Below are 23545 nucleotides of genomic sequence, written 5' to 3' on the forward strand. Positions count from 1 at the left end.
ACCTTACCCGGACCTCACAGAGGGCTTTTACTACTGCTGCCCCTTTACTTTGGAATAAGCTCCCTGCAGAGCTTCGCTCCGCCGCCTCATTAGCTGTTTTTAAAAAACAGCTGAAAACATATCTATTCCGGCTGGCCTTCCCACCTTAATTTGTTTGTCTATTCTTCCTGCCCCCTTTTTTCCCTTCTGACCCTGGATCGATGGAACTTTTTTGCATTTTTCTTCTGCCCCTGATATGTGTATTTTCCTATTTCACTGTTTCCTGTTCCTGTTTTTTGTAGTAATGGTTTTAATTGTTATATTGAATTTTTAATCCTGTATTGTAATGTTTTTATAAATTTTGTAAGCCGCCCTGATCATTTCCATGGAAGGGCGGGGTAGAAATAAAATTTATTATTTATTATTTATTATAAGCAGCATTTTGAATTGTACCCGGAAACAAACTGGCAGCCAGTTCAGCTATTCTAACAAGGGCTTTGTATGGCCCTTGTAATCTGCCCCAGTTAACACTTATTCCTTTGGCTACATTAATTCCAGCACACTGTTTCCCATTTGTCTCCCTTACAACCACCTCTCTAGATAGTGAGCATCAACCTCATCATCACCACACACATATATAAATAAATAAATATGTTGCTGAAGAGTATAATTGAACTGCAGCTATTCTGTATAAGTACAAACAATTTGACTGTTTTAGAGTCCTGTGAGGGCGAGCATATTATAGAGTGAATGGATGCATATACAAGCAAGACTTGTGAAGTATCCAGCACTGGATAATAGTGGAGAAGAGGAACATTTTCAGGTTGTGGTCCTTGGCGTGTTAGCAGAAGTTTTATGTGAGTCTAAGAGTGGTCCGGTTTTCATCTATGAAATGTGCATGTGTGGGATTTGTGTGGCTGAATGTGAAAAAATATTGTTTTTCATAGTGAACATATCTGTCTGTATATACTCACATGTATTTCAACATTTGGAAGTGTACATGTCACAGGATAATAACAATAACAACAATAATTATTATAATGATAGTCAGCATCCAGAGTACAGATATTTAGAAAAGGCTTCCAAGTTCTGCAGGAATTAAAGAAAACCCTCTAAATGTTTTGGATTAAAATCTGTTGTATGGTCATAAGCACAGAGACTTCAAACTTCTGCTTTCCCAAAGGAGCAGTTACTTTTTACAGCCCTTTTAAGTTTTATTTCAGAACCATTCACTGTCTAAGAGCAGCATGCTGTCATTCCCATCAGCCCTTATCTGCAATGTGTTTTCATTTTCTTAATATGATTACCACATCTAATATTCCTGTACGCTACGTCCTGATGCGTTGCACATGTAAGCTTTTTCCTCCTGACACAATCTCTGTAAGCTGTCCCTTCTCTGTCTTTCTCACATGTGCATGTAGTTACATGAGAGGGAGAGGGAGGTCTTTTATACAAATAAACATAGGCCAGGATTGGGAGTCACCTGGCTGGTCCCCCATCATGTCCATTTTCAGCCCTCAGTTTTCTGTCCTGCTACTAGATTGAATTTTTTGTTTCTTTGCTGAAACAGAAAGCATAGCAACTTCAGAAACATCCCTGAGAAATGGTTCACCTCTAAAGCTAGACCCAAGACCTTCCTTTGTTTTATACCAAAATTCCGTATTTGAGAAACCATAAGTGACTTTCCAGTCACAAGATCCCTTTGGTACAAGATCCCTTTGCATACTGATCAAGCCTATCTTGACTATCTCTTTGAATGTAAGGAAAATTATTATGAACTGTCTTGGGGCATTTAAAACTACAACTGTAATGAATTACTTTTTAAAAAGTAACTTTCAGAACTCTAGTTCCCCTTGGGCCTGAACAGACAGGTCAAAATAAAGCTGCTTCAGTTCACTTTGGAGGTATGCTGTTTAAATGACACACGCATCTTAAGAGGCCAGAAGCTGAGGCAAAGCTGTGCTTTACTCCTTAGGACTGGAACGTGGCTTTGGCGCTGCTTGCGGCCTCTTAGGACGCATGCAGCATTTAAACAGCATACCTCCAAAGTGACACAAAGGAGCTTTATTTTGGCCTGTCTGTTTGGGCCCTCTGACAGCTTTTCCTACTGTTTCTTGTAGCTCTGTGTTCCCTTCTCATGTTTATACAATTTTCCCAAAATTACATGCAAGAAAGGGCAAAAATTGCAACAAGCCACTTGATAAGGATGGCTATTTCAACATACTTGAGACATTCCATTGAAAAATAGTCAACTGCTATGAGTTCTTTTGCATTTCAGGGCCTTTTTTGCGCACACACAAAATTGTGCAAAAAACAAAAACAAAACCCCAACCGTTATTTGTTTGAAATTTTTCTGTATGCCAAAATTTTGTTTTGGTGCAACTTTTTTTGTGCGCAAAGATAATGTTTGCACAAAATCCATCAAATGTAGGAAATCACCACACTATGCATAAAAACACTTGTGATATCACCGGTTTGGATAAAACTTTGGAAGACCTTTCTTCAGAATCCTTCTTGGGCCTTACATCTTCATAAGTGGACTTGACACCTGCAGAAATCATTTATGTAATTCATTTATATCTTGCCTTTTGTCAAAAATGGGACTCAAGGTGGCTAACAACAATATATTAAAACAATACTGATTAAAACTGTACAAAAGTTTCAATAAAAATGTAAATATAACTATTTAAAAACAATTAAGCAATTAATGAAATTAAAGCATTGAACATTAAAAAGACTGAAGTTTATTAAAACACAACAAACTGTAAGGCAGCACCACATAGCACTAAAAGCCCACCCCAGTCCATACCTGACAGCATAAAAATACTTTAACTTGCTAATGGAAAGATAGTAAGGATGGGACTATTCTGGCCTCCTCAAGGTGGAATTCCAAGATCGTAAGCAATATTCTAAACTAAGAGAGACATAGCCCTGTTCGTCTGGAATATCAGCGTGCAAAGGGATCTTGTAGCACTTTTGAGAACAAGTGTGCAAAAGAAGTTGTAGTGTAAGCCTCTGAAAATGGTTACTAAGGATAATTTCCAAGGAAGTATGACAGCCAGCATGGTGTAGTGGTTTGAGTGTTGGATTGTGATTCTGGAGACCAGGGTTCAATTCCTGGCTCAACCATGAAACCCATTGGATGTCCTTAGGCAAGTCACATGCTCTCAGCCTCAGTGGAAAGCAATGGCAAACTTCCCCTGAACATGTCTTGCCAAGAAAATCCCATGAAAACCCTTCACTATAAGTCAGAAATGACTTAAAGGCACACAACAACAACAACAACAACAACAACAACAACAACAGATCAAGTCTACAAAAGCTTATGCAACAACTTCTTTTGCACATTTAGTCTCAAAGGTGCTACAAGATCCCATTGTACAAATAATATTAAGACAGTTGAGCTCTCCCAGGAATAACAAAGCCTGAATGCAAGCTGTCCTATGAACACTTGCTCAGGGGTAAGCACTCCTGAACACATGGAGAGCATTTGTAAGTACAGTCTGTGTGTGTACAGCTTGTAATATGACCTTAAATATGTGTTATTTCTTAATTATGCAATGGAAGCTAATGGTACTTCATCTAGCCACACTAACTTCAGCTTTGGGTCAGGGGTTTGACAAAGTATATAAAAATCCACCCTGTTGATGTTTAATTACTAGGGGTGATTTCAACAATGTTAAGTCATGCTTCATATAAAATAAGCAGGATAGCACTCATCGCTGTCAGCTCATGAAATGCAAGATCTTTCATCTGCACCAGCCTCACATGGATTATAAAGAACCTTCTGCAGCTCTAGGTGTTACTGAAAAGCTTGTTTCAATGCGGTGGGCCCTGGTTTTCTAGCCAATATTTCACCCACAGTGTTGAGTCTAGATGATGAGTTAGTGCTACACAGTAATACTGTTTTGAAACAGACAATGCAATGCAGAAACACCTTTAAACCCAAAAAGTCCTTTCTGACCCTGTAATAAAGATATATACAGACTGTAGGATTCTCTATGGTGTGGGTTGATATTGATGCCTTTCTGTTTTCTGAGCTACAGGTGTGTGTGTAAATGCATATTCTACCACACCATGCAAAGACATTAAAGTAATGAATGATATGCTATGTGCAGATACTTAGGTCCCGGTGTTTTTAAGCAAGCTCAATGAGAGGCAGAGGTTAAACGTTGAAAAGGACAAATGAAGGAGTAGGTCATTGGTTTGGTTTTCCTGGTGGAAACAGCCTCCCTTTCACAAGTGGTTTCATCTCTTTCCTTGACCGGGTTATGGTTGCCCAAAGTGGAGCATTCTCGCTGGTTCCTGTGACACGGTAGTATTTCTATCTTCTGTTTGGTCAATTGCTTGTATGAAGAGAAAACATGCTTCTCTCAATTTTATTGGTATGTATTGTTGGCTATGTAACATCTCAGTGGGGAGATGGTCAGGCAAGGAGCAACATGGTCATCTGGACACATGAGCTGCTTCCAGTTCTAAAAGACTATCCAGTTTGCCAGGCATGAAATCGCACCTTTATCAAGGCCATCATGTAGCATTTTATTCCCTGAGGCAGAGCGGCTAATGATGCCTTCCCACTCACCCCAGGCATGATGTATAGTAACCTACACCAGGAGCCAGTGTGGGTGAGTGGTTTGAGTGTTGGTCTATGACTCTGTAGACCAGGGTTGGATTCACAGCTCGGCCATGAAACCCACTATGTCACACACACTCAGCTTCAAGGGAAGGCAATAGCAAATTTCCTCTGAACAAATATTGCCAAGAAAACCCTATGATAGGCTTACCTTAGATTCGCCATACATTGGAAATGACTTGAAGACACACAACCCACTCACACAACACACACCAGTCAATTACTTTTGGCATGCAAGGAAGAACGTTTTGGAAGCACCTCTATTTCTTCCTCGTATTAATTGGCAGTAAAGCTACAATAATATCACACAGAATAACTGTTTTATTTTTATTTTATTTATATGCCACCCTTTCTTGGATTGGGACCCAAGGTGGTCCAGAGAAGGAAATCAACTGAAATCTACCCATGCCATTTTTAAAACGCTTAAAATTGCCACAATTAAAACAATATAAATTATTTTAAAACATACAAAAGTTAAAGAATAAATAAAACCCACACCCCAATAAGAAAGCCTCCCTGGAACAGTTACACATTAAAAGCCTGCTTGAATAAAAACTTATTTGCCTCCCAGCAAAAGGAAAGCATAGAAGGGGCTACCTTAGCTTCCCAAAGAAAGGTGTTCCAGAGGATTGGAGCAGTCACTGAGATGGCTCTTCTTGTGTCCCCACCAAGTGAGCGTGTGATGGTAGCTGAACCAAGAGAAAGTCTTTCCCTGAAGATGGTAGAGGTCTTGCAGATTTGTGTGGGAAGACAGGCTCTTTCAGATAATAATTTGTTAATCTTTCATGATACTCAGAATCTCCTCTTGAGGCAACTGCCTCACTCTGCCTAATGTTAGGGCTGGTGCTGACTTGCTGACTTGTATGTAGAAAGGATTTCATTGACATGGGGATCCTGTAAGCAGAATACAGAAAGGGATTTGGATACATTTGGGTTGACAATTGGGAACAGCAAGAGTGTTGGCAAGAGTGGCATCATGAGAGCCGGAGTAATGTAGCAGACAGAGTGCTTGATTTTGGACTGGGAAGTGCACTCAACATGTTCTCAGAGGCAACTTTGGTCCACTTTCTTTCAGCTTAAATTAGCTCTCAAGACAGCATGAACCTATAGTAGGGAGGCCATATGTACAGCACCCAGCAGTGTATCCTTACTCCATTTATCACACCACACACTAGACAAAATCTAGTGGCAACCTCTTCTCTAGGCCTAGGCAATGCAGGCTTCCAAAACCACACAATACCTCACTGGAGAAAACTGTTGGGCCCATATTTTCTTCTCTGTTTTTTCTTTTAAAAGCTGTAAAAAAAATTTAAAAATTCAAGGTCTGAACATCTTTTTGGCATTTTCAAATGCATTTGCAATTCAAAAAGTCACAGCAGTTTGAACAAAGTAACTGAAATCAATATCAATCTATAGACACCAATGAATGCTGATAATGTACTTTAAGAACAATTCCATTTGGCTTGAATAATTCTGCTTTTCCAAATTTGGGGGAGGAAGTTTGTTTAGGTCAGTAAGAAGAATGTTTAAGCTGGTTCAGAGCCGACCCTGGGGATTCACAGCAAGCGCTTTATGATTTGCACTGCTATTTAATGACCTTTTAATGATCTGAAAGAACTTGGAAGTACACTTGTACGCCGATGATGTCATGTGTTAGGTTGTTCGACAGGGAAAGCCACAACACAAGCACAAAATGCCTGGCTTTTTTAAAAAGTACATTCTGTTCACAGTTGGTAAGAAATCCCATAACATAAACAGAACCTGTTTTCCAAAACGGAATTGTAAGTGAGGGTATGTACCTTGATATGAGTTATAGCTGATCTAATAAAATGAGTGACTCTGATGTTTCAACTCTTTGGCTGGAATCCCATTAGAAACATATGCATGCCTAATTCACACTACACATGCTGGGCCAAAAGGTCACCGTTGTGCAATGGATGCATTTTCCTGAGAGCACCAAAAGTAGGTTTGTGCAGACAGCCTGTTGATCCGTGTCTTGTCTTTGTGGTTGCATATTATGTGTCGTGGTCGTACAGCCTATACAGCTTGAGTTCCCCTTATCCAGAATTTTGAAATCTGAAATTTGAAATACTCCAAAACTATCCATGTGGGTGACTGGGAGAGTGATACCTTTGCTTTCAAAAAGGGTTCTGTATACACAAACTTTGTTTCAGGCACAAAATTACTAAAAATATTGTGTATACAATTACCTTCAGGCTATGCATATAAGCTGTATACACAATATAAATGTACAGTTACTCCTTGGAACTTGCGGGGGATTCGTTCTGGACCCCCCTCCCACAACTTACAAATCTCATGAAAATTCAAGCCCCATAGGCTTGAATGGAGTATGTGCATCTGGGGTGCGCGCCATGGGTGCACTCCTCATTAAGGTTAATGCCAGTCACCCCTCCGTGGATTTTCAAGTCTGTGGATTTCAAGTTTGCAGTCTTGGAGGGGCAACTGTATTTCATGTTTAGACTTTGGTCCCTTTCTTCAAGATCTCATTATGCATATGCAAATATTACAAAATTAAAAACAAAACAAAAACAAAGTGCAAAACACTTCTAGCCCCAAGCATTTTGGGTAAGAGAAACTGGCATTGTGCAGTGCAGCTGTGCACCTACACTTTGCATGGTGGTTGTGGAACCTATATTGTGCAGTGAAGATGTGTACCGTACACTTTGCATCATGTTTCTACATCATGTATTGTGAATTGCACAATGGTACCTAGTCATTGACATATATTGTGCAATTTTGCTATGCTGCATGGGAGTTGTGTAGTGCTTGTGCAGAATAGCTCCAGGAGTGGATACTTACACTATTCTAAAGGGGCTGTTGAGCTGCAGTTTACTATTAATTTCTATGCCAGGAAAAGCTTCCCCTGTATATTAGCTTGATGTTAAAAACAAAGGATCAGGTTCTTTTCTTAACTGGCAATACTCAGTGGCAGCTGGATTGCATGCTAGTGGAGCAGTGAATTTCCTCTGACATTTCAGGTGCATCTACACTCTAGAAATAATTCAGCTTAACACCAATTTAAGAGCTGTTGCTTCATCCTACAAATCTTGGGCCTGTTACAGACTGCCAAAATAAAGCTGCTTCGGGTCTCTTTGGAGGTATGCTATTTAAATGATGCATGGGTCCTAAGAGTCTGGAGGTCACGCCAAAGTCACACTCCATTCCTAAGCACTGGAGTGCAGCTTTGGTGAAGCTTCCGGATTCTTAGGATGCATGCATCATTTAAACAGCATTCCTCCAAAGAGACCCAAAGCAGATTTATTTTGGCAGTCTGTAACAGGCCTTGGGATCTGTAGTTGTACAAAACCTTTAGCTTTCTCTGCCAGAGTGCTAGTGCCTCACAAAACTACAAACCCCAGGATTCCATAGGATGGAACCATGGCTGTTAAAGTGGTGCCAAGCTCCATTATTTCTTCAGTTCAGATGCAGCCTAAAACTCAAAGTGGATTCACTACACCAGCTCCCACTGGCAACATTATGGGACCCATGAAAGAAAGAAATTATTGTACTATGCTGTATGACCAATAGGATTACTCCTGGATATGCTCCCAACATATTTGGTTTACACAGTAATCAGCCAGATGCCAATGAGAAGCCTGCTGCAGGACATGATGGGAGTTGCAATCCAAACATGCCTGAAGGGGCCTCCCAGAATGGAGTTTCCCCCTGACTGGGACAAAAGGCTTGTTATGTGTGCCTGTGTGTTACATTGTGACATAGAGTGAGCCCAGGAGGCCTCAACCAAATTCTTCTCTCATCCTGGAATGTTTTGGGTTATTTCCACTGATGTCATTTGGAGACATTCCAGAATTATAAAGTGAAAGAGGACTTGAATTTCTGCAGAGGGAGGAAGGTCAATAGCACGGGCCACTGAATTTTAATACAGGAAAGCCAGATTTATTTCTGAATTTAACTGTCGATATTCCCTGAGATTTGAGGGAATTTATTTCATTTGCAGTTTTGCCTGAGGCACCCACATTTAAAATAGCAGCAAGGTTTCCTTACTTCACAGTTCCCTATAAATTCATTTCAAAGCTCTTCTGAGCATTTTGGGGTTATTCAAAACCACAGTAAAAGGAGCTTAGCAAGAACATGTACTTTAGATAAGAAATAAGATACCACCAACTGCAAAGGTAACAAGCAGAGTGTGGAGACCAAGCCTGTAGGATTAACAGCCAGAGTCATGGAAGTTGTTAGAGGTAGGGCTTCTTGCAGAAAATGAGGTCTTGCATGAATAAGGAGACCAAAAAGGGGCATACAAGGACGGAACCTGCCAAATCTCACATACAAATCTCACACGCACACAGAATGCACAAAAAATAGAAAAATGGCTAAGGAGGTAATGGACCATTGGATAACAACTAAAGTAAAGATGTGCTAAAGGAGAATAAGGAATCACAGAAAACCTGAATGAATTATATACCTCTGTCTCCCTCTGGCAGATGTAAAGCAGTGTCAGATACCAATGCTTGGCCAGGCATTTCCAGGAATGGAGTCAGAGCAGTAACAAGAGATGAAGTTCAAACCCAGTGGCTCCCAGATTTGGGTCCCAAATATCATTGGATTAAGTTCCCAGTCGCCTTGGTTTGCCTGGCATAGTGAAGGTGTTCTGATCCAACAACATCTGGGGACCCAAGTTTGAGATCCATTGTTCCAAGCCACTAATTCCGGACATTACAAATTCACAAATTATTGGATCAATTTACTTCAGCGCTCTAAGAGAACTCAAATGTCAAACTGCTGATCTTCAACAAAAATATATAACATGTCTCAACCATCAGAAGCTGAGGGCTAAAAAAATGTCCCAAGAGAACTAGTTGTTAACTTGAGATACACGGAATGAGGAATGACCATTAAAATGTGAGGCATGGTTCAGTGTATGTATGTGTCAGCACACTGGGAAGGAGATTCTAACTTCACATATAGATTGGTGGCATTTGAGTAGGTCTGATAGCCAGGAAAGAGTTTTGGGGTACAAGGTGGTCAGCTTGGTGAAGGCATTGGTTCAGTGGTCAGCAGCTGTGACAAAGCCAGATTCTGTGCTGGAGAATTAGGAGACAAATAAAAAAATAAATCTGTTAGAATCACAATGCTTTTTCAGAAATCTAACTGGACCACAACTGGAATACAGTGGGCTCTGGGTGTCCACTGGGGTTTGGTTCTGGGAACCCTCATGGATATCAAAGTCCATGGATGCTCAAGTCTCATTAAATACAATGAAATAATAAAATAGTGCCCCTTATATAAAATGGCAAAATTCAAGGTTTGCTTATTGGAATTTCTATTTTTTAAAAAATATTTCCAAGCCATGGATGGTTGAATTCATGGATAAAGAATCGGTGGATATGGAAAGCTGGCTGTATTGTGTACTGTTCTGTTTATTGCACCTTAGAAGGGATATGTATTGCTGCAAAAGGAGTCAAACATGGCCACCAAAATGAAGAAGAGGCTATAGCAAAGGGATGATAGAATGTTTGGGGCTATGTAGTTTAGGAAAAAAGGCAACTGAGTAGACATGACAATGGTGTTGTAAACTTATGAATAAGATGGAGAAAGTGGATGGAGAAATTCCTCTCTTTTCTCTCTCATATTACTAAAACCTGGGGTCACCCACTTAATCTGGAACCTGGTGGGAGATTCAAGACAGTTAAATGTGCCTAGTTAAATGATAAAACATCCTTTGCAAGTTGTGGTGACAGCCACAAATTTAAATGGCTTCCGAAAAGGATAAGAAAAATGAATGGAAGGGAAAATTTATCAGTGGCTACTAATCATGGTAGCTATATATTAGCTTTGGTATTGGAGACAGCATGCTTCTGAATACCAGTTGCTAGGGAGCATATGTTGGACAATGCTTGCTGTCTTCAGGTTCTACTTGTAGGCTTCCCAAAGGCATCTTCTTGGCCACTATAGAGACAGAATGGGTTAGATAGTCTTTTGGCTTACTCTGGTAGACTCTTCTTATAATCAAAACTGTGATGCACTAGCTTTAACCTGATACAAACCAGACTTTGTGACATGGAAGTCTTATTGTTCTTTCTCCTCCTCACACAATGTCTTTCCTTTGATATGGAAAAAGCCTTCTGTGCATATCCAATAAACTATTCTCTTTTTCTTGACTGTGTTGCATGTCTCTGGATTGAGAGCTAGCACTGGGAGCAAGCTTTGTTGACAGAGCTATGGATCAGCTAATTTTCTTCTTTCCTTCGTCCCACAGGCGTCACCATTGCCCTCATCTCCTAACAAAGCCCTATGTGATGGATGAGAAGCCATGCCTCCTTTCTGAGTATACAGACAAGTACCTTCTTTACCCCTTTGCTCCACCAAGGGACTCCTTCAAACCCAAAGCAGAATATAACAAGCAGCCGGTACCCATGGAAGGTATTTCAACCGCCAGGTAAGAAAACGGAAAGTTAATTTGGGAGCCCCCCTCCAAAAAAGCACACATATATGCATGGAATTGGGTGGGAGGGATGTGTGTTGTAGCCCATCTTATCTTTGTAGGGCTTCTGGGAAACGATGGTGAGATTTGTTGTTTGCAAGAATGGGAATAGCAGGAAATGTGCAGAAATGCCTGTCTCTGTTCCCTTTTCATTTCTGGAGGCTGATAGACACGTTTCTATTCCTTGGTAGTACCAGCACCTCTGGCCAGTTGACAAGTTCTGACTAAGCTATATTATATAATACACACACATATATGGCCTATATCCTACTTTTCATCCCAACCAGAGGAGAATCTCCCAACCAGTAGGATTTACCTATGTGTTTACTTCATAAAAAACAACAACCCTGAAGGTTTGTCTCAAGGTTCTCAGTCGATGAATGATTTATTGATAAAATAATTTCCTGCTCTATTGGGATTTTTATTAAATTAATCGTTCCTCCATGTTTCCAGTTTCTTCTGTGGATTTTATTGGGTTTTATCCTCAGTTTTTGTTTCCTATGTGTTTACTTGCCATACAACAATTGAGTCAGTAGGTCTACTCTAATTAGAACTAACCAACAGGATTCCAGCCATGGTTTTACATCAAGGATAACAACAACAACAACAACAACAACAAAAGCTTTATTTGTATATCACTTTTCCAACATGATCAAAGCGGTTCACATCATATCAGGTATATCACAAGGATGAGCAACATTCCTGGTATTATGGCCCTGAGCTGAGATCAACAGCTTCATCATTGTCTGAATGACTTCCCCCATCCCCTGCAGCAGCAGCAGTAGCAAATGGATAGGAGGTCCAAACTGATTTTTAACTGCTGTGGGGCAGGTAGGACACAGAACTGCATGGGCAGAGTATTACGATCCACTGGGTTGGTGTAGGGTTGATGTAGGATTTCAGCCTAAGGCATGATCTGTTCAGTGCAGTCATCGTTGAACTTGTTGCCACTTCAACTATAATAATATTCCATACAGTGCCCATTTGCATATTTTAATATAAAACACTCTAAAATATTTAAATTCCTATCTGTTGCAATCTACTACTTTCCAAGTTTGGCTCCAGTGGCCATCATAGTGGGGAATATAGAGATTTCACTTGCTCCTGCCTCTTCCTTTCCCCCTCCCCTACTTGTAGCATAGTTGTGCTTCTTTAAGAAATCCCAGAATTATAAAGCATTTTTAAAATAAAAAGTAGGTTTAGCATCTCTGGATATATAGCCTAACAACTATTAATTCAGATTAGTGAGATGCGTGGACATGTATAGAGGTAATACAGGCACAGAATGAATAGGTGTAAGGAGGAAGTAGCATCACAGCGGTAAGCGCATTACCTTTGACCTGTGTGTAGCCACTTTGGAAATGTAAGTGACATGTGTAGCGGGAGCAAGGATAGGGGATACTTGGCTATCCAGAAGTTTTGATAACATCTCCCACAATCCCTTACAACTGGCTATGCTGGCTGGGGCTCATGGGAGTTATAGGACAAAACATCTAGAAACCCGGATATTCCTTACTTCTAGTCTAGAAGCAACCATGATGCTGCCCCACTGCCTTTGTAAATCTATATTGTGCCTGTATAATGCCTGTGATAGGCCTAGGAAAATTAAATTAACCATTTAACCAATTCAGTTAATCAATTAATCAGTTAATCAGTTCAGCAACTTTGGTATGTTAGAACAATGTTTTTCATGTTTAGGACTAGCCATTCCAACATAGTAGTGAATTGTGGATTGGCATCCTCTATATTCAGCAAAAGAATAGATAAATGCTAACTGCAGTTTTCTATCTTATACTTTTCTGTTATCTCAAAATTTGTTGGCCAATTACAGTACCTGGCTTATGTTCATATCCTGATCTCACATGTGTAACTACACATATTAGAATGCATTATTTGTTATTTGTGCCTCTCCTTTCTTGCATACTCTTTCCTTTACAGTTGCAAATTTAGGTTTTGTCTTTCCAAACATGACCTATTATTATGTATGTCAATGTGCAAAGCTCCATGAAAACTGCTGGTACAATATAAACTACTGTAAGAATGTTGTATTCCTCCACAGATTTTCCCACTTTTTTGTATTTGTAAAAACTATCTGATCATTGACGTTCAGTTGGGGCTATGAATCTTGTCCAAGTTCAAGTCTGAATTTTAACAGTGCTGTCCAAAGTGCTGAACCCCGACTTCCAATGGATTCAACATCTTGGATAGCAATTTTAGAGGTTGAACTCAAGCACAGAGCATTCACCATCTCACCAACTGCCATGGGGTATTGGGAATGGAGATTACTGTTAGCGCATCCCTTGATTTAAGATTGTTTGCAGTATCAGTGCTACAAATGAAGTAGAGAGTCTACAAATGCATGTTTAGGCTAAAAGTAGTTCCCAGATCTGAGAAGGTTAAAGACTATTGATGTTGGCTGATGAGCCCTTGGCAAGCTTTCCAGAGCCTGGAAAATATTTTCCATGAAACTGGCTTCAACCCATGATAATCCTATGAATGAGACACCTCCAAGAGTTCCAATTCTTCAGCAGCTTGGAATTCAAGGCTGTGGTTTCCTTGATTGAATCAATCCATCTGAAATGCTATCTTCCTCTTTTCATCCTGCCTTCCACTTTGCCAAAGAGTATTGTCTTTTCCAGTGAGGTATAGCATCTCATGTGTCTGACATGCATGTCATCAATTAACCAACAAAATAAATTTGGGGATAGAGCCACTTATCTGCACCATTGAATTCAGTGGGTCTACTCCAGGCAGAAGAAAATCTGTATCCAACTACTTATGATCTATGTAGATCATATTAGATATTTATTTATTTATTTATTTATTTATTTATTTATTCACTCACTCACTCACTCACTCACTCACTCACTCACTCACTCACTCACTCACTCACTCTCCTCTCTTCAAAAATGCTCCCAGAGTGGCTTACTAATGCAAGTAAGATAACATTTATGTTTTCGTTTACAGGAGAGATTACGTCCCTTATGAAGTGCGACCGATCAAACAGAGACCTCCTGATAAATATGTCAAGAAAGATGAAACTATGGACCTGCAATCCACCTATAGGAAAGACTACAACCCTCACCCTTTAACTCGAGTGCTTCCTTGCATACCCCAATCACAACACATTTCCTCAGGGGAGATGACAACAATACCAACATACAAATGTAAGTGGCAAAGGCGTATTTTCAATAGGTTGTCACACTTCTTTGAAACCTCTTTGTGTAAGAACAAAGAGAAGGGATAATGTCTGTATGCAAGCCATTGACATATGGCCTCCTTTTGTGATGGGAGATTTTTTTTTAATGAACCACTGTACATTTTCATAGACTGGAAGAACAGATTATACATAGTATGGCCAAGAAGAGCATTTTTACTTCTGCACCTTCTCTGGGAAGTCTCAAAAACCTTTACTTATGGGTAAGGATCAGAGAGGTCTCCAGATGTGAGACTCAAGGCCTCTTACTGGGTGGCGAACCTCTGTCTGCAGCCAGATTTGGTCCCCAGATGTTCTCCATCTAGCCTACAGTTTCTTCAGCTGTTCCCTCTAACCTTTTGGATGCAACTGAGTAGACTGGACATTTTAAAAAAAGTCTTGGTGGGGAAACACCTACATCGGTAAAAAAGAAACAACCCATTTCATTATAATATATTCCTTTGGAATATTCTTGGCCATGACCATATATCCCTTTGGTGCCACTTAGTTTTCGATTGGCCCCACCCACCACTACATTAAGGTCCGAAATGTAACTATGAGGGTATGTGAGTGTGTAAATTGGGAGCCATGTGCCCTAATAAAAAAAATCTTCCTTCCATGAAATTTTTCTTCAGTCCTCAATGATCTAGCATTGCAGAAAGTGAGACAATGAAAATTGTATCCAGAACAATTTCCTGTGTTCACATTTCCCTGGCAACTCTGCCTGCACCTTTTCTTTGGAAGACTGAATGTTATTTCTAAATGTGCAACGGAAGTTTCAAGTTACTGTAATATTAGAAATTTGGGGGAAATTTCATGGTAGGAAGATTTCATGGTAGGAAAATTCCTATTTTGCCCCCTGTAGAAGTACCCCTGAATGAGACCCTTTTAGATTGGAAGTCAACCAGTGGATCCAAAACAATTCCCTGTTCTGTGGTAATGTGACAGGAAGTGTGTGACAGCTGCTCTGCATCGTTCTTCAGCGCCATCTCTGTAAATAGATTGAGTCCGCCATTGTAGCAGGATGTATTTATTTATTTATTTTAAAAGGGAAAGTACAAAAGACTTCTACTTCATTCCACAAGATATAAATCCTGGTTTGGCTTCTTTGTGTAACTTGTTGCCCAGGGTGCTGCTGGGTTACCCTGACTATATTATCATGTTGCTTTTGATGGGTTCATCTCCCTGGATATTAACTTACCACACTCTAGTGGTTAAAGGCTCCTTACAGCATTCAATGTTTGCATATCAGTACAATGCTATATCTAGTGCATTGTCACAGCTATATCCAATTGAGAATACACAAGACTTGCCCCAGAGGTTTGGTTTCATTGCCTGGGGCAGAGCAATTCCTTTCCCTTTTACTCAAGATGTCTAGTACTCCAAGTCACTCAAATCATTTTGGAACTGAAGGCAGAAAGTGCCCACAAGTGCCTTGCCCTCTCTTGGAAGCCAATTCTGCTCCTCCATAACTATCTAGCAATTGCAAAGACATAGCTGTGTTAGTCTGGGATATCACTGCACAAAGGAATCTTGTAGCACCTTTGAGGCTAACAGAGAGAAAGAAATTGGCAACATAAATCCTTATAGACTTAAGACTACTTTGAGTGTATCAAAGTATATTTGTGTATTTCTACACTGTAGAAATAATGAAATTTGATACCATTACAAATGCCATGGCTCCATTTACAGAATCTTGGAATTTGTAGTTTGACAGAGACAGCTAAAGACCTTGTAAAACTACAAATGCCAGGATTCCATAGAATGGAGCTATAGCACTTTAAAGTAATGTCAAACTACATTATTGCTACAGTGTAGATGCACCCTGATCAGTTTATGAAAGCGTATGCTACCAACTTCAGTCTCAGAGGTGCTACATGATCCCTTTGCAGATCTAGGAATTTGCTGACCTTTGATGCAACTCCAGTTGTCTAATGTCTAATGGAAGGGCCAGCTCTTCCATCAGTAAGGAGCTTTTCTTTGTTGGACCTGTACTATAGACTAGTACTGCTCAAAGTATGGACCACTTTAACAGTCAATCAATCAATCAATCAATAGCCTTTATTACAGTCAACAGACCTCCAGGCAATTAAAAAAATAAATAAAAACAAAGCAAAACAGCCACAAGCAGTTTTATCACAGCAATGACACTTTAACAGTCCTGGTGCAGACTGTCTTCCTAAGTGGCTTTTCAGGGGTAATTAACTTTTAAATAGATCCTTGTTACACCTTACATTGATATAGCATTAACTTTTTTTTTGAAAGCTGTCCTGGACAGATTCTTTATCATATATGCAAATAAAGAAAATTTGGCTCTACAATTCATGGAGCTATAAAATTGATTTCAATGGAGTCACAAGGACTTCATTAATGTATACATACAACACATATGGAGGAGAGAGCTGGGCCAGGGCTCTACTACCCCTGTGCACATTTGGTGTCACCTGTGAATCGAGCCTATGTATGTTCTATCCATGTGCACAGTAGCATTGCGTGCATTTAGATACTGCCAAAAGTAAATCCACTGTTTATATTGTGTACAGTTTGTGTGGACACAGAATTGCTTGCAAGTTATGATATATCTGATTAGAAGGGGAAATGGAGACCATGAACGTAGTCCTGCTCACCCCATTACAAACCTTACTTATGTGTAACAATGAGCGCAATTCTAGCTAGTACTTAAAGTATTTATTTATTTATTATTTTATTTATGGTATTTATACTCCACCCTTCAGCCCTAAAGGCTATCAATACCATTTGATACCAGTGGACAAATCTGTATGCCATAGTGATATGCTTACATTATCAGCATGCAAACCATATGTAAACAGTAATAAAGATTTGTAGTGTTTGGAGCAGTCTTTGCTGGGGTTTCAAGAAGTCTAATAAAATGTAACTCAGCTACATTTGGTTGTAATTTGCAACCTTTTTCACAACACTTGCAAGTGAAAGTCTTCATCATGTAATTGGTCCCATGATCATGTTCCATATTATGTTGATTCATTCTTTAAAGGCTGCAATTCACCAGTGTAAAGGACATACTGGCATTCTTCAGTATCCAGGCAGGTCTAACCAGTCAGAGTCTCACTGAAACACACTCATAGAGTTCATGCTTGACAAGCTTCACAAATATAATTTCTTATACAGATGGATCTGGGAACCCTCCACTGAAGTGAATGAACAGAACTCAGGAATATTAGAGCAGAATTATTTCAAATAGCTGTGTGTTGCTAGATGCTGCAGATAAGTAGCATTGCACAAGAAATGACTCTGTACTGAAGATCCAGACAAAAACACTATTCCTATCTTCTGTTGCATCGATATGAAAGTAAATGTACCCTGGATAGAGCTGGCAGGGTTTGCAGAGAAATTAAGGTTGGCATTTGTCCCAGAAAACCTGGAAAATCCTAGATTGAAGGGACTAAAAATGCCCCAGCTGGGCCAGTTGAAGCAGTAAATTCCAGATTTCTCCTTCATCACAGGCAGATGAATAGGTTAAAATACGACAGTGGTGATGAAGCAGAAAACCGTGCAAGAAGAGAGGCACTGTTGGAATCCTCATCCCACCATGCAGGCTATGGTTGCTACTGCACAGGTGTATTATTGTCACCTTATTCTTCCATTCCTTCCCTGCTTCTTCTGACAGGCCCAGAAGTCAGGAGAGGAAAAGAGGCAAGCAGAGACAGCTTTGTGTAGTGTGATAATAGTGTCGGTGCTGCAGCCTTGGGCTAGAAAGCATGATGCAACTTCCAAACAACTTCCAGAGAGGAAAGGGAGTCCCTTCTGTGGGGTTGTTTGGAAGCCACCCTCTCTTCGCGTTAAGGTTGAAGAAGAAAAGAACTCTTAGCTTGGTACTGGCACTGGGGTTGAAACACAATGATAGAAAAAATGCAATGATCAAGGTGTTGAATTTGCATAATTAGAATGTAAATTAATAACATGCATAATTATAATAATCTGCATAATATGCAGATTAGATGCCTGAATATGCAGGAATGGAATGTGGCAGCTCTAGCACAGATGGAGTGTGATGTGGATCTCCACCACATCCAATTGTCTCTGGTTGTAGTTAGGATGCTATATTACCACTAAGATTATCAGTAACGGTGCCATTAGCAATTTTCTCATTGAGGAACACCTCCAGGGAACCCCAGGAAGCACTGTTTGAAAAATAATAATACTCCCTACCCTCTCTTGAATTATGTCCTTACTTTTTCCAGTGCCGTAGACACTTACTCGAGGGTCAGCCATAAGGCTGGCCATTTCTTCATGAGCATGAATAGTTGTGAATTAATCATCACGCTGCATGAGTTTCTTTGAAGGTCATGAGTTACTTTATTTCTTGAGTGGAGTCATTTAATTACTGGCCTGCAGTCAGGCATTATCCAGATTCCTTGCACATGGCCCTGGAGAGTAGCTCTTAGCCAGAAGAACAGTGAAATTTTGATGAAGAGACTTGGTGGACACAGTCTCTTTCAATGACAGCTTAAGGGCCAAGCAGGGAGGAGACCCCCCCCCCTTCCAAATTCTCCCTGCACACCCAGTTTGGTCCCTCCTGCTCTCTGCTCAAACCACCAATCGTCTCTTTCTAAAGTTCAGGAATGGCCATGGACATGGCAAGATTGCTTTAACAAAGCTACTTGGGGTGAATATACTTATTGCAGCCGTGTCAAGAAAATCCGCTGACAGCCCCACACGACAAAGGCGTCAGATGGCCTCAAGAAAGATCCTGATTATCACAAGTAATGGCAAACTCTGGAGGATCTTCAGTATGTTTTTGATGGCCTGTTATCTAGTATATTTGGGTGTGGGGCAACACCTTTCATTTTCATTCATTCCACTTCAGAATATTTTTATTAGGGCTGGAATAATTGCTCGATCAAGGGATGAATGTTTTTCAAAAGAAAATGAGTTGTATTGATGGAATGGCATCTGTCAGCTGTAGGGAAGAAGATTCTCCTTCCATCCTGGATACCCAAATCTGCTCCAGAAAGTTGGGGGAGCTTTCTGGAGGAGATTTTAGGGTGCATGGGAAGCTGGAGAAGGGAGGAGAACATGGCAAAATTAACACATCTGTTCAAGCAGCATTGGCTATTGCCCTGATTCTGGAAAGGCCCTGAGAACTCAGCAGCAAGGTATGGTTGTAAGTGATACCATTAGATATTTCATAGCAATCATTTCACAGCTCTACAGTACAAATCAGTGTATTATTTGAACCTTCTCGTTGTCTCTGAGATATAGTCTTATCTACCTACAAGTAGATAATTTAATTTTAGAGTCATTTTGGTAGTCTGCCTAAGCTATTTAACATGTGGTTTTTATCCTGGATTCCCTCCCTTATTCCCTAATTTTTTCAAGATGGTGATACATGGGAAACCATTAATATCTACCAGAAAAAGAATGAGAGTTTCAATAAAATTGTTACATATTTCAATGGGGGCTAGTAGCACCGTTGGCTCTTACAAAGTAAAATATATTCATATTACCTAGGAGAACTCCAACTGTGTGGTTTTTTTAAAAGGAAAAACCATGGAAGACATGTGGAAACATTTGTCAGATTTCTAATACTGTGCAAAATTGCCATATCAGTGAACTCCTTGGACTGGATTATCACAAATAATGGCAAACCTTGGCAAACCAAGTATGTTTTTGATAGCCTACTAGAACACATTTGAAAGGTAAGACCTTATGAAGCAGCATTGTACTCACAAAGAGATTGTGTAAGAGGTAACCATAAATAATGTACATTTTCACTTATTTATCATCCCCATTTTCCCATGGTTCTTTTCAATATATGTTCCAGGTTTCCTCCCAAAGAAATCCTAATCCTCTATTATATGTAGTAGCTGTTAAACTTTGATTCTCAGCCAATCCCTTGTGAGCATTTTGGCAATCAAGATATAACACTGAAACCTGCTTCTTCACAATGGAGATTCCTTACAAGAATTACAGGAATTGTCTCAGAGGTGATACAGATGCTGCATCTAGATCACACCTCACCACATTGGTGTTGAAGCAGTGTATCACTGAATTGAATATTATGTGTAAAAGCCAACATTGCAGGAGAAAAGGGGACAAAAAGGAGAAAAGGGGACAAAAAGGAGAAAAGGATTTGTAAGCCACCTTGAGCCCCTGTACTGGGAGGAAGGCGGGATATAAATAAACGTAATAATAATAATAATAATAATAATAATAATAATAATAACAACAACAAGTGTATATTTGCATGTAAAGAGAGCATTATGCAGCAAAGGCCTACTGCAGTTCATTATTAGGACTCTGTCAGAACTGACAGTGGCAAGATATAGCATTGTATACATAAGCAGAAAGAGAACTTGTAGCACCTTTGAGATTAAATGAAAGAAAGGAGTTTGTAGCATGAGCCTTTTGTAGACATGAATCTGCTTCTTCTAGGCTCAAGTCTATGAAAGCTCATACAGTACTACCAACATCTTTCTCAAAGGCTTCAAGATCCCTTTAGAATCGAAAGTACTATAAGATCCCTTTGCATCCTGATTCTCCGGGCTAAGGAGATATCACATGGGGAAAAGGAGGGGAGCAAAGGGGATTGCTCCCATCCTTATAGCGCAAAGATTATCAGACAATGTTGTGCTTATTCCGTCAGTATCCCATTGTTATGTCATCCTTATCACATGATTACACAAAGATTATCGGATGATGTTGCACTTATTCTGTCAGGATCCCATCGTTACAATGTCCTTATCACACAATTGCACAAAAATTATCAGATGACATCACGCTTATCCTGTACTTCTCCTGTCAGTGAAGTGGAATGGCCCTGTCACTTTGTATTAACAGAAACTCACATTAATACAAAATGACGGGGCCATTCCACTTCACCGATGGGACAAGGACAGAATAAGCACGACGTGATAAGGACGGGATAAGGATGGGAGCGCTCCGTTTTGCTCCCTCCTTTCCCCCATGTGATAATCTCCTATGTCTCTGAATACGTAGAATGGGTGCCACACAGAGCACCAGGCTCATGTGCATCTCTCCTCTTTGTGGCCAAAAAGAGGACTAAACTAAGATTTCATTTTGCCTCAGTTAATTCCTTGCTCACTGTTAGATATGAATCATGGTTTAAAATCAACTCTAGTTCAAGGCAATCTGAGGCCTTGCAGACATCCTGACCATTGTTTGTGATGAAACTCATGGGCCCAGGGTACTTGGAGGACCGCCTCTCTCCATACAATCTGCCCCGCACACTCAGATCGGCTGGGAAGCAATTGCTAAGAGTTCCTGAAGTGAGATACTCTACCACCATACAGAGGGCCTTTTCCACCTCGGCCCCTAAGCTCTGGAACTCGCTTCCCAGTGAGCTCCGCTCGGCAGCCTCTCTGGACCAATTTAAAAAGGGGCTCAAAACACACTTTTTCCAGCAGGCATACCCCTAATACCCCCGAGATATCCCCCTTTCTCCCCTCATTGATGCACAATTATGCTAGTTTGGACAGTTATTTTCATTGTAGGATGTTTTAACTGATGATTGATGTTTTAATGCATTTTATTGTATTTCATGGACTGTATTGTTGTATGGTCTAAGTGTTGTAACCCATCTTGATCTTTGGAAAGGCGGGCTAGAAAGAAAGTTTTATTATTATTATTATTATGAGAATCACCTTCTAAAGGGCACTATGTTGCCTACTCCTGCTTCAGTTTGTTAAACAGGTAAGTGAAATATAAAAGCCTATACATGGGATGACATCTCTGTGTGTTTTCACAATGGTAAACAGCCTCGAGCTAGTTAGAAAAATTTTAGCATCTGATTTGTCTCTTACATCACAATCCCCTTCTTTTCCAGGTGATTATGTGCCATGGAATCAGCCCAAAAGGGACATGATTAAGCCAGACAATGCTTACCGTCCATCAGATGACAAATTTGATCATAGGACTACTAACCAGGATGACTACCTCTACAAGGGTCCTGTTATAACCAAGAGCTTCAAACCTTTTAAGCCACCTCAGATCACAAATATACCTTTGGATGGTACGACTCATTACAAGTTGAATTATGTCTCACATCCTATCCAAAAACGATATGTCCATGAGCCCGAGCCATTCAAGCCCAGTGACGTCCCTTTTGAAGGTCTCACCACTCACAAATTATCCTATAAAGGATTATCAGGTGAGCCGGCAAAGTCAATGAAACCGCCTTATATAAGGCCAGACACGGACATATTTGTTGGTTCTACTGAATTTAAAGAAAAGTACCAAGCTTGGCCAACGCCTGCCCGTTTCATCATAAAGCGTGATGTTTACACACCACCTAAGGAGAAGATGAATCTTCAGACAACGGCTCAGACACATTATGGGCATCCTCATGGACACCCAGCAACGTCATGTAAACCCATGGTCCACATCCCTCAGCACACAGAGCCTTTTGCCCACTGCTCCACTACAAAGGAAGATTACCAGCCTTGGCAAAGTGGAAGGCGTGCGCCTGTGCTCCCTCGCTCGGAGATCACATTGCCAGCTGTGCCCATGGAGACACTGACCACTTTTCAGGAGCATTATGTGCCTCACCCTCTTCCTTTCACTAAGAGCTTCAAGCCTCACAAGCCAGCAGCAAGGCCTGATGTACCATTGAAACAGGAAACCACCTACGCCACAAGCTACACGCCAAAAGAAATTCATATATGCCCTGCTTCTTTCAAAGAGCCACCTGGGTATGTTTTTGACAAGATTGATGAAGGTGGACACAGGCGGTTCCGATCGGCTACTGTGGCTCAAGCCCGTCACTCGTCAAACTCAAATATTGCCAGTCGGAGAGGTAGCCCCACTGGTGGCAGGCCAAGCCAAACAGCTTTCAAAGCGATACCACTGAAAGCCTGAGATTTTACAACCTACGTTTAAACAGACTGATGATTTTATTTCTTCATGAAAGCTATCAATATAAAGCCAAATTCTGTAGAACTACACCTTCTGCTATAGCTGAATAAATAACTAAAGTTAGAGGAAAGTAATATTTAACTCTCCTACTCAGACTGAACTATCATGAGGATTGTCATATGATAACATTAACTTTACTAGATCAAACATTTGAGTTTGAAGTAATAAATTAAGCAGTTAATTGGTCAAATGGTCAGACATTTGAATATGAAGAAAAAATTAGCTGTACAGATGGTACTTTGTTTTTAAATGTTGTTTCCAATGCATCATGCGTAAATGATGCTTGGGTGATCCCGGAATTTGTGGTCCAAAATAATACTTTCCCATGCTCTGAATTTGTAGCTGCTCTGCTCTGGTGCCA

At 40.3% G+C, this 23545-nt stretch overlaps 1 protein-coding gene across 1 annotated transcript; it reads left to right on the forward strand.

The window, feature by feature from the left end:
- The first annotated feature begins 10860 nt into the window (after nt 1–10860).
- Nucleotides 10861–23198, forward strand: SAXO1 (stabilizer of axonemal microtubules 1). Its single transcript, XM_089511583.1, has 3 exons — nt 10861–11030; nt 14043–14242; nt 22097–23198. The coding sequence occupies exons 1-3, from the start codon at nt 10891–10893 to the stop codon at nt 23125–23127; spliced, it is 1371 nt and encodes a 456-aa protein (XP_089367709.1). The 5' UTR covers nt 10861–10890; the 3' UTR covers nt 23128–23198.
- Nucleotides 23199–23545: the final 347 nt, after the last annotated feature.

This window comes from Sceloporus occidentalis, unplaced genomic scaffold (assembly GCF_023333645.1).
Source record: "Sceloporus occidentalis isolate IW3139 unplaced genomic scaffold, rSceOcc1.0.p SCAF_1, whole genome shotgun sequence".
Lineage (NCBI taxonomy): Eukaryota > Metazoa > Chordata > Lepidosauria > Squamata > Phrynosomatidae > Sceloporus > Sceloporus occidentalis.

Bases quoted from the DNA above. Each gene is read 5' to 3' on its own strand.
- SAXO1 (XM_089511583.1), top strand. From the start codon at position 10,891: ATGGATGAGAAGCCATGCCTCCTTTCTGAGTATACAGACAAGTACCTT. The intron at 11,031-14,042 runs GTAAGAAAACGG...TTTCGTTTACAG, and splicing joins GAAGGTATTTCAACCGCCAG to GAGAGATTACGTCCCTTATG. The intron at 14,243-22,096 runs GTAAGTGGCAAA...CTTCTTTTCCAG, and splicing joins AACAATACCAACATACAAAT to GTGATTATGTGCCATGGAAT.